General features: G+C 47.2%; 1 protein-coding gene across 2 annotated transcripts; it reads left to right on the top strand.

Moving 5' to 3' along the window:
- Nucleotide 1: 1 nt before the first annotated feature.
- On the top strand, nt 2-18561 carry NFE2L3 (NFE2 like bZIP transcription factor 3). 2 transcript variants are annotated; one of them, XM_084784796.1, is made up of 4 exons: nt 4-746; nt 14740-14913; nt 16630-16713; nt 17028-18561. In XM_084784796.1, the coding sequence occupies exons 1-4, from the start codon at nt 240-242 to the stop codon at nt 18222-18224; spliced, it is 1962 nt and encodes a 653-aa protein (XP_084640922.1). In that variant the 5' UTR covers nt 4-239; the 3' UTR covers nt 18225-18561. The 2 variants fall into 2 exon arrangements, with proteins under 2 accessions (XP_084640923.1, XP_084640922.1); XM_084784797.1 differs by lacking the exon at nt 16630-16713 and having other exon boundaries at nt 2-746.
- Nucleotides 18562-19857: the final 1296 nt, after the last annotated feature.

Genomic DNA, 19857 nt, shown 5'->3' with positions numbered 1-19857 from the left:
ATGGGTGTTGCAGGTGCCTCCTCCTCCGCCTCTCCGGGTCCCCGGCCGCGCCAGGCACTGTGCGAGCAGCCGAGGGAGCGCCTTTGTGCCTAGCTGGAGAGAGGCTGCGACGGCCCCTTGTACGTCCTGATCCATTGTCTTCCCGGCTGGTGCCAGCGACAGGGACTCCGCAAGTGTCACCGCGGCGGCTGCAGTGCCCCGCCGGGTGGGCGCCCGCATCCCAAGGCGCGCAGTGGGAGATGAAGCTCCCGAAGCCGTGGTGGGCGGGCGGCGGCCTCCTGCACCTCACGCTGCTGCTGAGCTTGGCGGGGCTCCGTGTGGACCTGGACCTCTGCCAGCCACCGCCGGCCGCCGCACTTTGGGAAGAGCTGCTCCCGCTCTGTCCCACCCGCCCCGCTTCGGCTTCTAGTCCCTTCTCGGCTTCGGAAGGCTGGGGACGCAGCCCCCTGCTGCCTGCTAAGGACCGGCTGCTGAGCGAAGTGCGCGCTCTCGGCGTCCCCTTCATTCCCCGCACCCGCGTAGACGCGTGGCTAGTGCACAGCGTGGCGACCGGGGACGCAGACGGGGCCCACGGGCTGCTCGGCACCGCAGCCTCGTCGGCCGTGGGAGACGGCGGCCAGGCGCCACCAGCGGGCGGCGGGGATCCTCGAGCGGCTCATAGCAGCCCTCTAGGAGGGAGGGAGGAAGAGGAGAAGGCGGCAGAACCGACGACGCAGGTGCGAGACGCAGGCGGACGCGCCAGCCAGGTAACCTAAAGGGACGCTAGCGAGTGGCAGGTCTAAGCCCTGTAGGACTGGAAGGACTGTCCCCGAGCCCTAGGGTCGCGACGGCTAGGCAGGGACACGCGCGCGATCTTTTTTCTCCTTACCCCAGGGTGTTGTAGGTTGTGGGACAAACCTGCCCCCCCTCTTTTTGAATGAAGGAGGTGAGTGCTGGGGGTTTGATTTGGGGGCAAAGTAGATGAAATCCATTTGCGTACGAAGAACACCCTTGCGTTTGGTGAGTGTAGAGGGTAGTTTGGTAATGGGGAAGCGAGAGGTAATGGGGAAGCCGTGTGGACCGTGGTATTTGAATCTTTAATCCATACCCCGAGTGCATAAAGATGCCTTGTTGGGAAACCTGTGCGTGAGTACAGGATCTGGAGGAGGCCTCTCGGCCTCTGAGAATATTCGCATCCTGAAGAAACACGCACCCAAACCAAGGCCAGGGCCCTTGCCCTGAATTTAACCTTATCTGTAGCCTGTTTGTGGTTGTGCTGTAGGAATAAGGAGCCACGGGGTTCAGTGCAGTCGGACCCTCTGTGATTCCAACCATCCACCTCCTCGCCCGAGAGTCCTCCCTAATGGAAGTCCCTTATTAACGTGCACAAAACACGTAGGCTTGCCTGTGACACGCGAATGCCCTCTGCTTGGTTGCCGCTGCTACCCTTCCGCTGAACTCTTTGTATTTAAACGGTTCCCCCCCTCCCCCCAAGACCTATGTACTGGAACTGGAAAGACTTCGGCCCAGAGCTTGACGCTGTCTGTTGTGAATCCACAAGTGTTTGTCTGTTGTTTTTGAAAAGAGCAGTCTTATGCAAAATGGGGCTAAACTGGTTTGTTTGCGGCACTTCAAAATCACCCTGTTTGTGTAGGCAGTTGCCTGACGGGCTCTTCCACCCTTTCTTGGGGGGGGGGTCATTGCGTGAGGCGCTAGTGATTCACTGTTATGCTAATCTGATCCCTTCCTCCTCCCGGGGGAAGGGAGCTGATGGGCTGGGGGTTGGAGTTAGCCTTGGTAGCTTCCTGCTGGTTTAGAAGAGACTGGAAACCACTCCCTATTCCACTGTATAGGTCTGAACTCCAAAGGGGAAGGGGTGTCACCCGAGGAAGGGCACCTCTCATCTTCGGAGGGCATCTGCATCCATTTTCAAGTCCTGTAAAGTGTGGGTTTTAAATTCTAGATTAGATTCTGTATAAGGTGGTCCCGCACCTCTCTCATAGCCGAATGTCATCCAGCGTGCTAAGTGTACAAGCCTTTGAAGGGAAGGAAGGCTTTTTCCCCCCCTCTGAGAAATTCCTTCCCCCCATTACTTGGTTGATACCTATGTAGACTAGTAGGCTGGCATCTCTGAGAGCCTTGGGAACTGAAACACAGCTTAAGAAACTTGAAGCCAGGCAGCGATGGTGGTGGCTGTGGTGGTGCATGCCTTTAATCCCAGCACTCGGAGGCAGGGGGAGGCAGGGGCAGGCCAATCTCTGAGTTCGAGGACAGCCTGGTCTACAGAGCGAGTTCTAGGACAGCCAGGGAGGGCTACAGCCGAATAAATCCTGTCTTGAATTCTCCCCTGCCTCCAGAAAAAAAGAAACTCATGCAAGTTTTTGTTGTTGTTTTTCTTTGTTGTTTTGGTTTTTTGTTTGTTTGTTTGTTTGTTTTAAGCCTAGCTCGTGATGGAGGGTGGGATATGAAACCAGGTGTCAGTCTCTTCCTATCTTCTTGCCCTCTGTGTCAGCCATAGTCCTCACAAGGGCCTAGAGACCCTCTTTCATAGAGGAAAGATTAAAGTCACTGTGGTCCCTCCTCCTCCCATCTCCCATAACCCCCTAACCCTTTTCTTGGCAATACCTTCCCTGGCTGTGCTGATATGTGTTCCTACTAGACTGTGGTAGCAGAGGGGGACAGGGTTGGTCCTGTTCCATCAAGCAGTGACCAGTTGCCCAGCCTTTTAGAGGGTTAGGAGCCAGTGCACCGTTGTGGAAGTGCCTTGCACATGTCCGATTTTGTAAAGAAAACCAAGGAGGTCAGGGAACTTGGCTAAATCCATACACCACTTGATGCCAGAAGCGGCCTGAGACTCCGAGTCTTCTGTTTCCCAGATTGGTATATTAACTACAGTGGGCTGTGTTCAGGCTCTCTCCATAACAATGCATCTGGGATAGGATGAGTCAGCCCTTGACTCAGCCTTGTCTCCTGGCCCCAAGACAACTGCTTTCTGGTCTTAGAGTTGTTTGTTTGCTTATGGTCTTCTTGGGGCTTGTGGTGGTGGCGGTGATGGTGGTGGTGGTGGTGGTGGTGGTTTGGGGATAGGGTGTAATGTATCCTAGGTTGGTCTTCAACTTGCTATGTAGCCAAAAGTGACCTTGAACTCTTGAGGTTTCCTCTTCCCCCTCTAGTGCTGAGATTATAGGTATGAGCAACCACAAATGTGTTGACTACCAGGGTGGCCTTGAACTTTTAGTCCTCTTGTCCCAGCCTCTTAAGTGTTGGGATTATAAGTGTGTGTCACTATGCCTGGTTTGGATTGTTTGTTTGTTTGTTTTTGTTTTTTGAGACAAGGTTTCTCTTGTCTTTTTTTTTTTTTTTTTTTAGGTTTTTCAAGACAGTGTTTCCCTGTGTAACAGTCTTGCCTATCCTGGACTGGCTTTTGTAGACCAGGCTGTCCTCAAACTCACAGCGATCTGCCTGCCTCTGCCTCCCATGTGCTGGGATTAAAGGCATGCGTCACCATGCCAGGTGGATTGCTTTTTTAATAGGCAGTATGCCTGCTCGAGATACCATGGGTTAAGAGCATTTGCTGCCCTGGCAAAGGAGCCAGGTTTGGATCCAAGCACTCACCATGGTGGCGAACAACCATCTGTAACTCCAGCTTTAGAAGACCTGATGCCCTTTCCTGACCTCTGAGGGCACAGCATGTGCAGGGCGCACAGACAGATGTACAGGCAAAACACCCATACACGATAGGTAAAAATAAATAAATCCTTTAAAAGCCATAATAAAATAAAAAGCAGGCTGTGCATTCCTAATGAAGATTATGACTGGGGGGAAAAAAACGGGCTAGAGAAGCAGTGCCACTTCCTCCCACTTCCTCCGTGGGTTATGCGAATGCAAGCCCCAGCATCTCACTAACAGTAGTGGAGTGAAGTTTTCCTGGAGGGGGAGGAGTGTGAAATGCCAGTTCAGTGCCTGGGTCACACCTGTTCTTTTCCCTACTTGTGAAATCTGCGCTTGCTCCCATCTGCTGCTTCCTTTGGACTTGACTGTCTATCCGGTGTGCTTCCTGGGGAGTGAATGTGTAGGTTGGGTAGAAGTGTAGGTAGAGAATTAGATAATTGATGGGTACCGTATTTTCCGGTGTATGAGACAACTTATTGCCCCTGAAAAATCCGTCCCAAAGTCGGGGTCATCTTATATGCCAGGTACTTAGCTGCAGCTTGCTTCATATGTCCAGCACATATAGTGGGGGGGTGGGGGGGGTGCCGTAGCTGATCCCCTGCTCTGTGTGGGGAGTATGAAGCAAGGAGGAGCAAGCTGCACGCATCTTCCTGGCTCTCCACCAGGACTGTGAGGATGAATGTGGAGCGCACCTTAAAGGGGCAGTGCACACAGGCGCTGGCTGTCTGCCGGCATTTAATAAAGCACCAGGCTGTCTGTGCCCTGCCTACAAATAGACACATGCCCGAGTCTGCTGCACAGGGTGTGCGTTGGAAGACGGGTGGTCTTATATGGCAAGTGTATTTCAAACTCTATATTTTAACTGGAAAAGTTGGGGGTCGTCTTATGTGCCCAGTTGTCTTATACCCCAGAAAATTCCAGTGGCTTACATTCAAGCTATAGACCGTTGTGGCTTTAGAGTATAACTTTTGACAGCCTTCATACACATGCAAAAATCATTTTACAGCAGATGTTAAAAGAATCAAACGAAAGTACTGCTTTGATTTCACTTCTTAGAGGCGCTAATAATCATGAAAACAGACTTGGAATTCCCCAGAGCTGACAGCTTCCTTTTATACCATGGCCATTCACTTAGAACTGATGAAGCCTATAGGCTCTCAAGAAATAAAGCTACCCAGCTTTCCCATGTGGTGACTCACACTATTACTCCAGTTCCCGGCAGATCTGACACCCACTTCCTGTCCCCGAGGGCACCACATGCATTTGCTGCTCTTGCTGAGGACCCAGATTTGGGTTCCAGCAAGCAGATGGTAGCTACCAACCAGGTAACTCAGGTTCCGGGCATTGCAGAGCATGCAGATATACATGCAGGAAAACACCCATACACATAAAAGAAAACAACAAACAAATTAAATAACAATTTTGTTTTTTTTCGAGACAGGGTTTCTCTGTGTAGTCTTGGCTGTCCTGGACTTGCTTTGTAGACCAGGCTGTCCTTGAACTCAGTGAGATCCCTCTGCCTCTGCCTCCTGAGTGCTGGGATTAAAGACGAGTGCTACCACCACTGAAGTAACAATTTTGTAGAGTTGAATATATGTCAACATTTCAAAGAGCTGTTGGGAACTATGCTGGTTTGTGGTCATCTTGTAAATGTATATCCTGTCTCAACCCTCTGCTGTCTGAGCGATCCTACCAAACATCCTGACTTTCTTTAGGATGTGTCCTTCGGGTTGTATAATCACTGCGGTCCGTAGTTAATCTGAAGAATGAAGGGGAGAAAAAGGCCATCTCTGATGTTGAAGTAAATTTTGTCTCCATTTCAAAAATTGAAAGTTTTCCCTAATGCCTAGGCAAGTGGTCAGAGATGGAAACAAGCACGTGGTTTTCACTGAGCCGTGGTACAGGCATAGTCTTCACTCATGGCACTGTGGCTTCACTGCAGGCTTTTCAGTTTGCTCTTAGAGGACATTGTAAAGGTGTACTTTGGCTCCTTCAGTGGGAAAGAATGGCATGGGCCATTGCACTCGGACCCACAGACTGGGCGCTTAAATAGAAGTTCACTTGGGAGGCACGAAGTGGAAAGCAAAGTATCAGCAGGTTGATTCCTTCCAAGGATGGATGGGAGAATCTGCGTTTTGGTGGTTTGCGGGGGTTGTTGGTGTTCTGTGGCCTCTGCTGCCCAGTCAGACTCTTGCCTTCCTCTTCACATGTCCCCCTTCTCTAGGAAGGGCAGTCACATAGGGTCCACCCAGCTCTCTCCCAGTGACCGGGTTTCCTACTGTGGCTACATTCTTAGGGCTAGGAATTAGGACTTAGTGGGGATTTTAGAGGACACAGCTTGCCCAGTCTCCAGCTATTGGACGCTGAGTCAGCTGGTTTCCGTATGGGTGGGGGCTGGGAGGTGAGGGGCGCTGTTTGTGGCAGCCCTCCGTGTGTCCTTCTGAGCACTGTGATTTAAACTGTTGTCACCATGATTATGGTTTTGTTGTTGTTTGGTTTGTATTTTTTTTTGCGGGGTGGGGGGTGTTGGTGGGTTACAAAGGAATCTCCTCATCTGTTCAGTTATGTCCCACTTTCCTATTTTCCTGCTTAGTTCACATAGTAAGAATCCAATATACAGGCCCCAGGATTTGGGGCAGGCCAGTGGGGGGTGGGGTCACAGTTCTCTCTTCTGTAAAATGGGTGCTAACAGGGTTGTTGGGGAAATGGAGCCGATCAAGCTGAGCAGGGTTGGCATGCCTGTGGTCCTTTCAATTCGCTCCTGTCAATCAATCATCCTGCAAGGTTCCAGAGTCGTCATTGTCATCCCCCCCTACCCTCCCCCCTACCCCCTACGTCCCTACCCCCGACTTTGCTGTGCTGCCAGGGCTGCTTCTGTTGAGGAAGAAGCTCCATCAGCTCTTTACCTTTCAGCTCGGTATTTTGTCATTCCAGGCTCCCCAGGTGTGGCCACGGTGACACCGATCTTCCTGAACTAATAGCCCGCTGATAAATTGCCTGTGACCTACTTGTCAGCCCAAACCAACTTCCCCTCCTTTCCCCTGACAACCCAGGGTCACTTCTGCCTCTCTTATCTTTTGCCCAGAAGGCCAGCCTTGAATTCCTCTGTGCCTTTCACTGCTATAGCCTCAGGCTGGCTCAGCTGTCACCCTTCTCCAAAGCACCTCCTTGTCCCCTGAGCACCCTGTAACCCTTCTTCTGTCACACAAGGCACCCTCTACTTTGAACTGTAGTGTGTGGAGTGTGGCGCCTGAGGTTCAACTTCGGTCTGCCCAAGGCCAGGGGCAGCATATACCATGTGCAGGGTCACTGTACTAAGGCTCGCAGTACGTGGATGCCATGACTGTGGTGGGTTTTGGGTCCTTCAAGGCCAGATCACCAAGTAAAAAGTAGATCAGCTCTGAAATCGTTTCATGGTCACTTCCGGTCAGCCACTCAAGTGGATGGGGTCATTGAAGAGTAGACTTTCAAGTTATCGTAACCTCAGCTGCCGAGGTTTAGGAGTGCTCTAAACTGATAGAGCAAGCTAGTGACCTTGCCCGGCTTAGAGCTGGCTACTGTTTCTACACTGAGTAAGCCGTGCCTCCCACCCACTTGAGAACTTCAAAGAGAAAAACAGTCTCCTCCCATTTGGGACAGCTTCGTGTGGGAATGGCTCCTCAGACACAGCTGTGACAGATTTGCGACCATTCATACCTCTCTGAGCAGCTGGAGGTGGCAGAGGCATGTGCCCCATATGTTGTGGGTGGGTAGCAGGTGGTGGCTGGCAGAGTGTGGTCGTGCCTTGGGAAGCCCCCAGGGCCTAGAGCTGGGTTCCCATCTTCTCAGCCAGGCTTTGGGGTGGGGGGCTGGAGTGAACAGAATATGAATGAGTAAGCTCACTCACTCAGACAAATCAAGGAGTTGGCCAACACAGCTGTAGGAACTGGCAAGTGCAAACAGCTAAGGCGATAGAATTCCCTGGCCGCTCACCAGAGGCCCGGACGATGCAGGCTCATGGCCAGATTTCTCCTCCTGGAAGCCTCTGTGTTACTCCTGAAGTCTTTCAACCCCACTGGATGTGGCTACTCAATTACTGAAGATAATTGAAGTCAGCTGGTGTAACCACGTCCGTGGATTCCTACAGAGCAAGATAGCCTGTTGAGTTGAGTCCATGGACACTGGGTGCCTTGACAAGTCAAACCACTTCAGCCCCACCTCCACCTGGCACCGCTGCACACCCGCCTTTCCAAATTGGCGAGACAAGACTATTGGTTCGTTCCTGTGTGTTGACAGATGCCCTGAGTTCCGTGTCAGCCTCCCAGGAGTCTTCATCCTCTGCAGTTGACTGCTGAAGACTGTTGCCAGGCAGAGTCCACTCCGGCTTGAAAGGACTCTTTCCTTTTTTCCTACTAGGGAAGGAGATGAGACAGGCAGTGGGATGTGACTGCTCATTTTAGATAGCCGAGGAGCTGTTTGTATGCAGGAGGCGGACAGAAGGGAGGGAGGGTCAGGGCTAATGTGTCAGCTGACGGAGCAGGTGCTTTAAAGTTGAAACTCAGTTTCCCAAACTCCTTTGATGTCCCACATTCCAAGTAATATTTCGCTGGAATGAAGTGGAATGGGCTGGGAGATGAGGGGCTAGCTTGCAAATAAATAAATATTAATGATGAGGGGCTAGCGGTAAGGTAGTGCTGTGGGCCAAGGCTCCTGCCATCAAACAAGAGGCCCCGAGTGCAATCCCTGGGCCCCACAGGGTGGAAAAGGAAAGCTGCAAGTTGTCCCCTGACTTTCACATGCGCACACACACACACACAAATTAATTAATTAATTAAATGTCTGGCTGTCCTGGAACTAGATTTGTAGATCAGGCTGGCTTCTTCCTCCAAGAGCTGGGATTAAAGACGTGCACCACCACATTAGGCTTAAATAACTTTGTTATTATTATTATTAATGTAAAGTATCAGAGCAGGAGAGAACTTTCCAAAGAAAAAATTCAGCACCAGGTGTTAGCTGGCTATGAAATGAAAATGCCCACCACCAGAGGTAAATCCTGTCACTCACTTTGTGACAGAAGGTTACTTGTCTAACTTCTGTGCCTCAGTTGTCTCCTCTGTGAAAGGAATGTTAACAGTACATACCTTGCCCGGCTGCTAAACAGCTTAAGTGAGGTACTAGCCGCGGTGCCTCCAGTGAGAGCTTAGTAGACATGAGCTGTAATTATTGTAAACTGCTATTAAAAACCACCCAGGCCAAACAGGACACAGGCTGTCTTTATCTGGCTCCTCGGTTCTCTCTAGGCCGGATGACTCCAGGTTGCCTCCAGCCTAGAGACGGGCCTCAATTCCCAGCTCCCTCTGATGTCATCCCACTCACAGACAGGGCTCTGTTCTTTGTCTTTTGAAGGTTCACCCAGCCCTCAGAGTCAAAGCAGGTCGCAGCACTCCTCCCCCAGGTGAGAAAATGAAAGGGCCAGTTAGGCCAGCTGCGAGTGCTCACAAAGGGCACGGCAGGAGTCAGAGGAGCAATTCCCCCACCCACGCCCGCTCCTCAGGACCCAGTGTGGTGGAATAAGTTGAAGCTGCCAGCAGACAGGGTCTTTAGCGACTTTACAAGAGAAAAAAACAAGACAAAACCCAAAAGCTCGCAGAGAAAAGCCCAGCTTGGCACCTCACATCCCCTCACCCTACTCTTCACTGATAGAGAAAACCTTCCCTCCAGACTTGCCTGGGTGACTGAGACGAGCAGGAAGCTGGGGTTCTAGCCTGCTGGGGAAGAAGAGGCCCAATGACACAACCAAGGCGCCACAGAGAAAAGCCTGAGACTTTGGAGACAGGCTGCTCAGAAGTCCTAACCTGAGGTTCCCCAACGAGGGGCGCTCCTTGCGCAGAATGAGAGCAGGATATGGCGAGGCAGGCCTCCCTTCAAGCGCCATCATCTGAAAAATCACATAAAGTGACCCGCCCCCGCCCCGCCCACACACATTTATGCCAGCTTCCTCGGACACACATGAACCTTTTTTTTTTTTTTTTTTTGCAGTGGGGTTCCAGACCATGAGGATAAAACTCACCTACACACAAGTAGAATTATTTTAATGACACATTGAGCTTGCCTGTGCTGTAAGAGGCCACCACAAGCACTCCTTGAAGACACCCCTATGCCTCAGCTGTGAGCCAGCAGGTTGAGAGACATTGCAAAGGACAGAGCGGGTGGGGTGGGATGGACTTGTCACTTTCTTTTGGAATGCCAATTGAGGTGGTGGCGGCTGTTCTCAAGATTAGCAAATAAAAGCTATAGGAAATGTATGAAGGGAGCATTTCCCCAACTACTTAAAAGGCAAATTCCATGGAGTTCAGGAAACTGAGGGTCAGAGAGGGTTAGCAAGTGGTCCAACGCTACACAGCTGCTGGGGTAGGGGACATCCTTTCCTCATTTAGCATGAGGATAACCCTCCCAGTACCAGGCCACCCAGCTTTGGAAGCTGTACAGATCTTATCACAGAGGCCAGAAGAGGGTGTTGGATCCCCCTGGGAATTAGGGATGGTTGTGAGCCACCAGGTGGATGCTGAGAATGGAACCCAAGTCCTCTGTAAGTATACAGCCAGTGCTCTTAACTGCAGCGCCATTTCTCCAGCCCTACATGAAAGTACTTTTAACCAACTGTTGGCTGCCTGCAGTGTTATTCTGGTCATGTAGAATTTCTCTAACTTAAGTTCTTCCCTGTGTTTCCCAGAAGGTTACCAGCCCATCACACTGTAAAAGACACACCCATGCACGCATGCACACACACTCACTCACTCACTCACACACCCATGCAGCCTTCCCAGACTTCTGCTCCTCTGATCAGTTTCCTTATGGGTGGGATCTAGCCTGTGTGTGCTGTCATGGCATATACTCCTGTTTGCATATTTGTGTGGGTGTTCTTGTGTATTTCATTACCTCACACATTACAGATTGTAGAAATTCTGTGCAATCACAGCAGTTTTATAAGCCAAATAAGCTTTGTTGGGAATCCAACATCGGGGTTGACAAAAGAAGCCTGGACAAAGATGAGCAGTATAAGGAATGGTGATCCAAAACCCCTTCCTCCTGTCCTCGCTCCCTCCCCACTTGAGAGAAGCCGACTCAGCATTGTGGTTACAGACAGGACTAGCCCAGGATTCCTGCCACAGTCTAAGGATGTTGTTGCTAAAGGGCAGTGAATGACAAGCTCTGGAGTAGACAGGAGGCAGGGTCCTGGCCTTCAAGAAACGACTGTTTTATGCTGGGCTTGGTTGTGCGCACATGTAATCTTTGTGAGTTCGAGGCCAGCCTAGGGCTGTGTAGAGAAGAGACCCTGTCTCCAAGAAGATGGATGGGTAGATGGATGGATGGGTAGAACTCATCCTAGCAAGGCAGTGGTAGCACATGCCTTTAATCCCAGTACTTGGGAAGCAGACTGTGAGTTCCAGGACAGCCAGTGCTACACAGAGGGACCCAGTCTTGGTGGGTGGGTGGGTGGGTGGGGATGTGCTTGTCCTGCAAGTGTGAAGACCTGGATGTAAATTCCCATGTAAAAATTTAGGCACAGCCAGTGTTGTAGGGTGGGGGAGCAGAGACAGGAGGAATTTGGGGCTTGGCTTGATGGCTGCTCACCTCATTCCAAGTTCAATGAGAGAAAATAAAGCAGAGAGTAATATGAAGCAAGACACTGAAACACCTTCCTCTGGCTTCTGCGCACATATGCAGGAATGCCCATGTGCAGGTGCTCCCCCAACACACACACACACACACACACACACACACACAGAGAGAGAGAGAGAGAGAGAGAGAGAGAGAGAGAGAGAGAGAGAGAGAGAGAGAGAGACCCTGCCATATTGGTGGAACAGACAGCAAAAAATTAATATAGCTGGTGCTAAATGGTACAGAAAAAAAAGTGGTTAGGTGTTGGTAGTAAAGGTGCTTTTTAAAAATATAGAGCCGGGCTATGGTGGCACAGTCCTTTAATCCCAGCACTTGGGAGGCAGAGGCAGGTGGATCTCTGTAAGTTCGAGGACAGCCTGGTCTACAAAGAGAGTCCAGGATAGCCAGGGCTACACAGAGAAACCCTTTCTTGAAAAAAAATAAAGAGAAGGGTAGGAGAGATGCTCAGTGGTTAAGAGCACTGGCTGACTGGTGGTGGTGGCAAGTGCCTTTTATCCCAACACGCAGAGGCAGACGCAGTTGGATCTCTGAGTTCAAGGCCAGCCAGGGCTACATAGAGAAACCTTGTCTTGAAAAACAAACAAGCAAGCCAGGCTGTGGTGGTGCACACCTTTAATCCCAGCACCTGTGAGGCAGAGGAAGGTGGATCATTGTGAGTTCGAGGCCAGCCTGGTCTACAAAGTGAGTCCAGATGAGCCAAGGCTATACAGAGACCCTGTCTTGAAAAACAGAGAAGAAGGAGAAGAAGAAGAAGAAGGAGAAAAGCAAGCAAAAGAACACTGTCTGAGCTTCAAAACAACTCATTTGATTCCTACCACACATGTAGTGGCATAAGATTGTTGGTCACTCCTGCCCCAGGGCATCCAACACCTTCTATGGACTTCCATGAACACCAGACACACATGAGGTATATATGTATATGAGGTATACATATATATGCAGACAAAACATCCATACACATAAAATATATCAGAGAGCGGGGCTAAGACAACAGTGGGACTGTGTCAGAATTTGTTGATGGGTCAGATATAATATCGATGGAGAGCCTTTAGATTTGGGACAGCCTGGCAAGCCACTTCAGTGTTGTGCTGGGAACAAAATTCCTTGTTGAAATGCCCTTGAGAGAGAACACACTGAGAGCAGAGCTTGGAGGATTTCCCTACAAAAATGTACAGAATAACTGTAAACATAACTTACTACCTCCTTCTGCTAACCTAGGCCTAGTCCTGGAAGCTTCTAGCCTCTATACAATCTAACGTAGGCCTAGAATGTTTTCAGCCTCTGAGACTTACTACTTAATGAGCTCACCCTTCCTTGTTCTTTCTGAGCTCTGGGCTGGCTGGTTCAGCTCAGCTGTTCTGGCTCAAACTCTTCTCCCAGCTGACTAATTTAATCTGGCTTCTCTCTTGGCCTGGAATTGCTCTCCTTAGCTTCAAACCAACTCAATACTCTGCTCTAATCTCCTGGCTTCTTGTTTTTTGGCTCAGTCTTCACCTGAGTTCTCTCTCTGCAACCCTCTATTACTGTCCTGGTAAAAAACTGCCTCTTAAGTAGCTTCCCTTTCCTTTTTCGTCTCATGAAGAATTGGGCATATCCTAGTCTGTCAAGTCTCCTCTGATTTTTCAGCTTTTCTGCCACTCAATTAGACATCACTTTTAAGCATAGGTGCTTCCCTCTACAAACTAACTTTACCTTGGTTGTTTGGGATTAAAGGTGTCCACACCTGGACCTAAACTTCTATTTACCTGATACTTGCTCTATACCAGGCTGGCCTTGAACTCAGATCTGTTTGACTCTGTCTCCTGCATTCAAGGCATGTTTGTATTCCAGCTGGATCACAGAGACCTAGATCATCTTGCCAGAGCAACCATGTTCTAAATTAACATTCCTCTACAAATAGTAGGTTGGAAGCTAAAGGAGTGATAAGGAACCAAGGAAAGGGTGGTGTGGTAGGAGGTACCAGCCCACAATAAGTGGCCAATGGGTATTGCCCATAGATGGGAAACAAGGAACAACCAAAGGAACTGAGGGGAGGGAAGTAGTGGGGTGTCCTGAGAAATGTGCTCATGGAGAGACTGACTTCCCTAGACACAAAACACTCCAGAGTCTCGAGAGAAAGCAGAGTGTCTCGGAGTGAGGTACTGCTGGACAGGTAGAGAAGCCAAAAAAACCAAGTGGGCCTCTAGGACATTGGCATTCTGTCTTGCGCCCCACCCCCACCCCACTCCCAGCATTTGTAGATGTTCATTTTGTTGACATTTACATTTCTCAACTGTTTCTGTGTGTTGGTAGGGAGGTAGACCCTTGAGTTAATCCTGTTAGCATCATGCTCCTGTAAATCATAAAGCCATCCTGGAGTGGTGGCAGGGACCTATAATCCCAGTACACTGTTAAAACAAGAGGGTCACAATTCAAGACCAGATTAGGCTGCACAAAGAGATCTTGTCTTTAAAAAGGAACCGAGGGAGAGGAGGGGTGGGGGCAGCCTCATGTCTGAAATCACAATGCTGAGGGTGAAGGCTGAAAGCAAGACTGCCACAAGGCTAAAGCCAGCCTGACTTCCATACTGTAGAGTGAGACCTATGTTTCAAAAAGAAAAAGAAAGCCGGGTATAGTGGTGCACGCCTTTAGCCTCCGATCTCAATAGTTGGGATGCATAGGCAGACAAATCGGTATGAGTTCAAGGCTGGCCTGGTCTACAAAGGGAGTCCAGGACAGCCAGGACTACCCTGTCTTGAGAAACCAAAAATAAATAAAAATAAGATAAAAAAGAAAAAGAAATTGGAAACATCTTTGAATGATGTAACACCTGAGCGACATATGCACAGCCTTTTGGTGTCATAGTGGAAAGTGTCAGTAGATAGTTCCTGTTCCACTGTAACATTTAACTAGAAGAGTCTCTCACCATTTAAAAATTGTCTTAAAGTGAAAGCAGATGTCTTCTGGGTATAAAAGTACACACTTGTCTATAAAGTGAATCAAATCCTTTCCCAACCCGTCGCCATCCCATCTGCCTTTCATAGACAACACAAAACTTAATTTGTTAAGCTTCTTGGATTTTTCTACATGTGAATATTCATATATATGTCTATTACATTTGATAAATATTTGCTTCCAACTTAATGTCTTGATATGTTTTCAATTGAGAACTAAATAAAAGCTGCCTGGTTGACACATTGATTTCTAATTTTAATTTCTTAGTAATTTCAATTTAGGGGCTTTATAGATATATGCAAGTTAAGGTATGCAGATTAGACATCTGGGGGTGCTTAAGAGGGGCAGGACATAAAGCTGACCTTGGTTTTAGAATTGAATGCTTCTTTGATAGTGAAATAATGAGGTGCCTGCCTCAGACAATAACTGTGGGTTTTAGTCAACAGTAAGATTTCTAAAGAATTTTCATATTTGTTGATATTTTTTAAACAGGAGAATGAGATACTAAAAGAAAAGAATGAAACTGTGAATCACAATTCCCAGCATGAAGAAAATGAGGACGGGGTATCAGGCCACTCGAAATCCCTACAACATAGTAGGAAAGATGAAAACAAAATGGCAGATGCACCTGACTGGGAAGCAGAGATCACTGAGTCTAGAAATGAGGTAAGCATGTGAGAAGGTTCCAGGCTTGCCAGGGCTTTCTGTATACTAGGCAAGCACTTTACTAAGCTACGTTCACAGTCAACAATTCCTGTTTCTGTAGTTTTACTGAGACAGGGCCTTGCTTTTTGTTGTTTTGGTTTTTTTTTTAGAGGGGGGGGTTGAGACAGGGTTTCTCTGTGTAGCCTTGGCTGTCCTAGACTCACTTTATAGACTGGGCTGGCCTCGAACTCACAGAGATCTGCCTGCCTTTGCCTCCCCAGTGCTGGGATTAAGGTTGTGTGCCACCATACCCAGCTGGACGTTGCTATTTGTATCCTGGGGCTGACTTTATGTTTACAATCCCTCTGCCTCTAACTCCCAAATAGTGAGATTACAGCCAAGCACCACTATGCCTGCCTTTATGTAACAGGGACAATTAGCCAAGTTATATGAAATGAAATCTCAAAATTGACTATCTTACAACAGGCGTGGTGGCCCATGCCTTTAATCACAGCACTTGGGGGGCAAAGGCAGGTGGATCTCTCTGAATTTGAGGACAGCCTAGTATCTGTATTCCCTGTTGATCTACCATCATCCTGGGCTACAAGAAGTCCACAAGCCACTAAAATATAGTTTTCCAATTAAGGAACAACTTAGAAGTTACTATTCATTAAGCATTGAAATACAGACACACACACATACACAATATGCTTCATAACAGATACCTTAGTGTATTCTGAGTAGGTATTTTGTGCATGCCAGGCACATGTATGGAGGTCAGAGGGCAATGCAGTGGAACCTGTTCTCGACTTCCACTTTGCTGTGGTTTCTGGCAACTGATCTCAGGACTTGTGCTGAGAAGGCTTTACCATCTGAACCATCTCTCCATCCTTGCTGCATACTTTAAAATAGTGATAAAAGAATGAACTGAAGTTCACAACTTAATTGGGAACTGAAATCAAAAGGGCTGGAACCAGGTTTCAAAGCAGATACTAGAGATAGGGCCTCAAATCCATATCCAGGAGGGCATGAACTTCCCACCTAAAATGCTAATAGGAAGCAGAACTATTCATCTGCTAGAAATCGGGGCCCTCAAATATACAATCAAAATGAACTTATAGTTAATAACTCTTGAAGACTAAGATTCATACAAAAGATAACAATTGAGATGTAATATGAATAAAGTAATAAAAAATTTTTTTAAAGTCATACAAAATAGCTTTAAGCAAAAATGAACTCTTTCAATGCGGGCCCCCAGCACTGACTGAGGAGGCAGAGGAAGGCAGATCTGTGTTTGAGGTCAGCTTGGTCTCCTGAGTGAGTTCCAGGACAACCAGGGTTGTTACATTAAAAGACCTTTGTCTCAAAACACCACCACCACCAAACAAGAAGCTCTTTAGATGGGAGACAGGTGTGATGGTGCATGCCAGGAGCACTGCCGTGAGTTCAGACCAGCCTTGGTTACAAGCCCCTCTAAAAAAAACAAACAAAACAAACAAACAAAAAAACAACCAAAGCAGTAAAATGCCTAAAACTAAGATTTCAATGTTTTTTTCTTCGAGACAGGGTTTCTCTGTGTAGCCTTGGCTATCTTGGACTAGTTTTATAGATCAGGCTGGCCTCAAACTCTGAGTGATCCACCTGCCTCTGCCTCCCAAGTGCTGGGAGTACAGGTATGCACCACCACACCTAGTGTCAATGTTTTTCTGACAGTGAACATTTTCTGTTTGTATACAGAGCCATCTACATTGGTCAGATATATCTTTTTCTCTGGAAGACTTATTTCAACTGCTTTCATCACAGCCTGAACATTCCCTGGAGGTAAAAGGGATCTTGTATTTAAATACCACCCCCCAAAGTCAAACCTTCAATTGACAGACCTCTAGGTGAATTATAGACTCTCCTACTTGGAGGACATAGCAATTTACCAAGTATATTTTAAAGTACAAAGTGAGAGTTAAAATACCATTTTATCAAATTCAGATCAATCAGTGATGAGTCTCTTAACTTCTCAATTGAATGCTCATTAGCTTACTAACCTTGACCCCTCACAATGTGGATTTTTGGATCCAAATGCATTGACGTGAGATTACTTAAGATAATGGAACTCCTTTTGAAATTGTTTTTCTCTTCAGGGCATCTCACTGGAAGACATTCCACCTTTTTGGAGCAGTATCAACGAAAGTGTGAATTCCTCAGCACATAACATAAATTTGAGCCAAGCTATAAGCCATGATGTTAACCTCCACGAAGCCATGCTTTTGTGTCCCAACAACACATTTAGAAGAGATCCAGCAGCAAGGTCTTCACAGGCACAAGAACCATTTCTACAGTTAAATTCTCATACCAATCCTGAGCAAGCCATTCCTGCCATGCCTCTTCTACCTGCTGACAATCACATGAGGAATCTAACAAGCCAAGACTTGTATGACATTGATTCAAATATATTTGATGGAATAAACCTAATGTCATTGGCCACAGGTTTCAGTCCACTGGAAGTTTCTCAACTTTTTGAAGAACCGGACTCTAATTCTGGGCTTTCATTAAATTCAAGTTATAACACCTCTATCACCAAGTCTAATTCTTCCCACTGTATGTATGATGGTGCTGTAGGTTACAGTAATGACCTAGGCGCTATAGGAGGATGCTACCCAGAACCCCATAAACATTGCCATATGGATCACAGGACTGTATCTGGCTTTCATGGGGATCTCGAATGTGAACAAGTATTTCATGACCACACTTACCACTCACAGTCAGGAGTACCAGAGCCCACATCTGAATCTTTTACATGGTCAGGGAAGTCACAGAAAATCAGTGGGTGCCTTGATGACCCAGATAGAAACTTGAGCAGAGATGAACAGCGTGCTAAAGCTCTGCATATTCCCTTCTCTGTAGATGAAATTGTCCACATGCCTGTTGACTTGTTTAACAGCATGTTAAGTAGACACTGTCTGACAGACTTACAAGTTTCTCTCATCCGAGACATCAGACGAAGAGGAAAAAATAAAGTTGCTGCTCAAAACTGCCGTAAACGTAAACTAGACATCTTGTTAAATCTAGAAGATGATATATGTAACTTACAAGCAAAGAAGGAAGCCCTTAAGAGTGAGCAAGCTCAATGTAATAAAGCTCTTGACATCATGAGACAGAAGCTGCATGACCTTTACCATGACATTTTTAGTAGGTTAAGAGATGATCAAGGTAGGCCAGTCAGTCCAAACCACTATGCACTTCAGTACTGCCATGATGGAACTGTTTTGATTGTACCCAAAGAACTAGTCACACTGGGCCACAAAAAGGAAGCAACAAAAGGGAAAAAAAGGAACTAAGTAGCTCCAGTGACCTGCATCACAAACTTCAAGCTATTTTAAGATTTAAAAAATACTGCAACTTAAATCAGTTACAGCCACGTGTTCAAGTTTGAGTTGATAAGTGCGTAGGGCTCAAGATAATGCTTCTGTGAAGTTGGGAGAATCCACACGTATGGACCACTACTGCACTGATTTGTAATTATGTTTAAGTAATTTACAACCACCTTCTAAGGTGGTCATTTTAGAAAGCTTTTAAGACATTTATGGTTTAAAATGGAAATAACCTTAGTGTTTTCTGAAGTTTAAGTATTTAACTTGTAAAACTGTGTGGAAATAAATTTTATATTTGAATATATTTCATTTCAACAAAAGTCCTTTTTAAAAATGTATAGGGGGCTGGAGAGATGGCTCAGTGGTTAAGAGCACTGTCTGCTCTTCCAAAGGACCTGGGTTCAATTCATAGTAGCTCACAACTATAACTCCAGTTCCAAGGGATCTGACACACTCACACGGGAGGGCACCAAATCACATTATAGATGGTTGTGAGCCATCATGTAGCTGCTAGGAATTGAACTCAGGATCTCTGAGCCATCTCTGCAGCCCCCTTATTTGTCCTTTTATATGTAAAATCTGCAATATGAAAAACACAAGGGAATGCCTTCTAGGGGTCTTGCAAATCCTCAAACCTAAATGCAACCAAGTCACAACCCACGTCTGTGGTCTCCTAACCTAAAACTTTCTGAAGTTAGATTACCATTTAAAAATAAACTCCCATGAACCAGAGTAAACAGATATGACCTTTTTGGAATGGAGTAAAAAACAAAAAACCAAACAGGTTGCATTGTTGTAATTCGACCAGTCATGGGGGGGTGGGGGGCGCCGCTGAGAGGAAGAGAACATTTCTTTTTTAGCCCAGGCTGGCCTTCAACCCAAGAGATCTGATGCCTCTGCCTTCCAATTACCAGGATTAAAAGCATGTGCAACCACACCCGGCCCTAATCGAAGACTTTTAATAAATTATCAGAGACCAATACACTGCCTCAAGATCAGCCATCACAGGAGTCAATCCTTTCCTAAATGCCAAAATGCTTCTTAATGTTAACAGGCTTTGGCTCAAACTCCTGCAAAATCAAACTGAAAAGTGGGAATCTGTGAACTAATGCTTCATACATTCACATCAGGTGCATAAACCATTTTTACATCCTAAGATCTTCCTAGCATGTGAAAGCAAAACCCAGGCCAGGAATAGCATTACAGCAGCAACGGGGTGGAGTGAATAGGACTGGGTGTTCAGTGGCTGCTCTTCTGAAGGACCCAGCATTGCACACACATTTCAAGACCCATGTAGATACCATAAACCTTTAATTTTTTGTTCCCTTAACCTTGGATTGTCCCATACCTCCTTCCCAGCAATCAACCAGCCCAAGCAACAACAAATACAATTTGTGCATCTGAATCCCTCAAACATCTAATTGACCTCCAAACTTAACTGATTATGCCCATAACTGTCTTTGCTCCTGCCTTAGTGTGCTAAATCTCGACCCATGTTATAGAGCAGTTTTAGGCGTCTTGACAGGTTTGTCATGTTACTGTAGTTATTACTCTAGACCAATCTTACCCACTACATAGTTAGACATACAAACCACATATA

The sequence above is a fragment of the Acomys minous genome (assembly GCF_964271855.1).
Source record: "Acomys minous genome assembly, chromosome: 6".
Lineage (NCBI taxonomy): Eukaryota > Metazoa > Chordata > Mammalia > Rodentia > Muridae > Acomys > Acomys minous.
The sequence above is the reverse complement of the archived record's forward strand: the minus strand, read 5'-3'. Positions and strand labels throughout refer to the sequence as shown.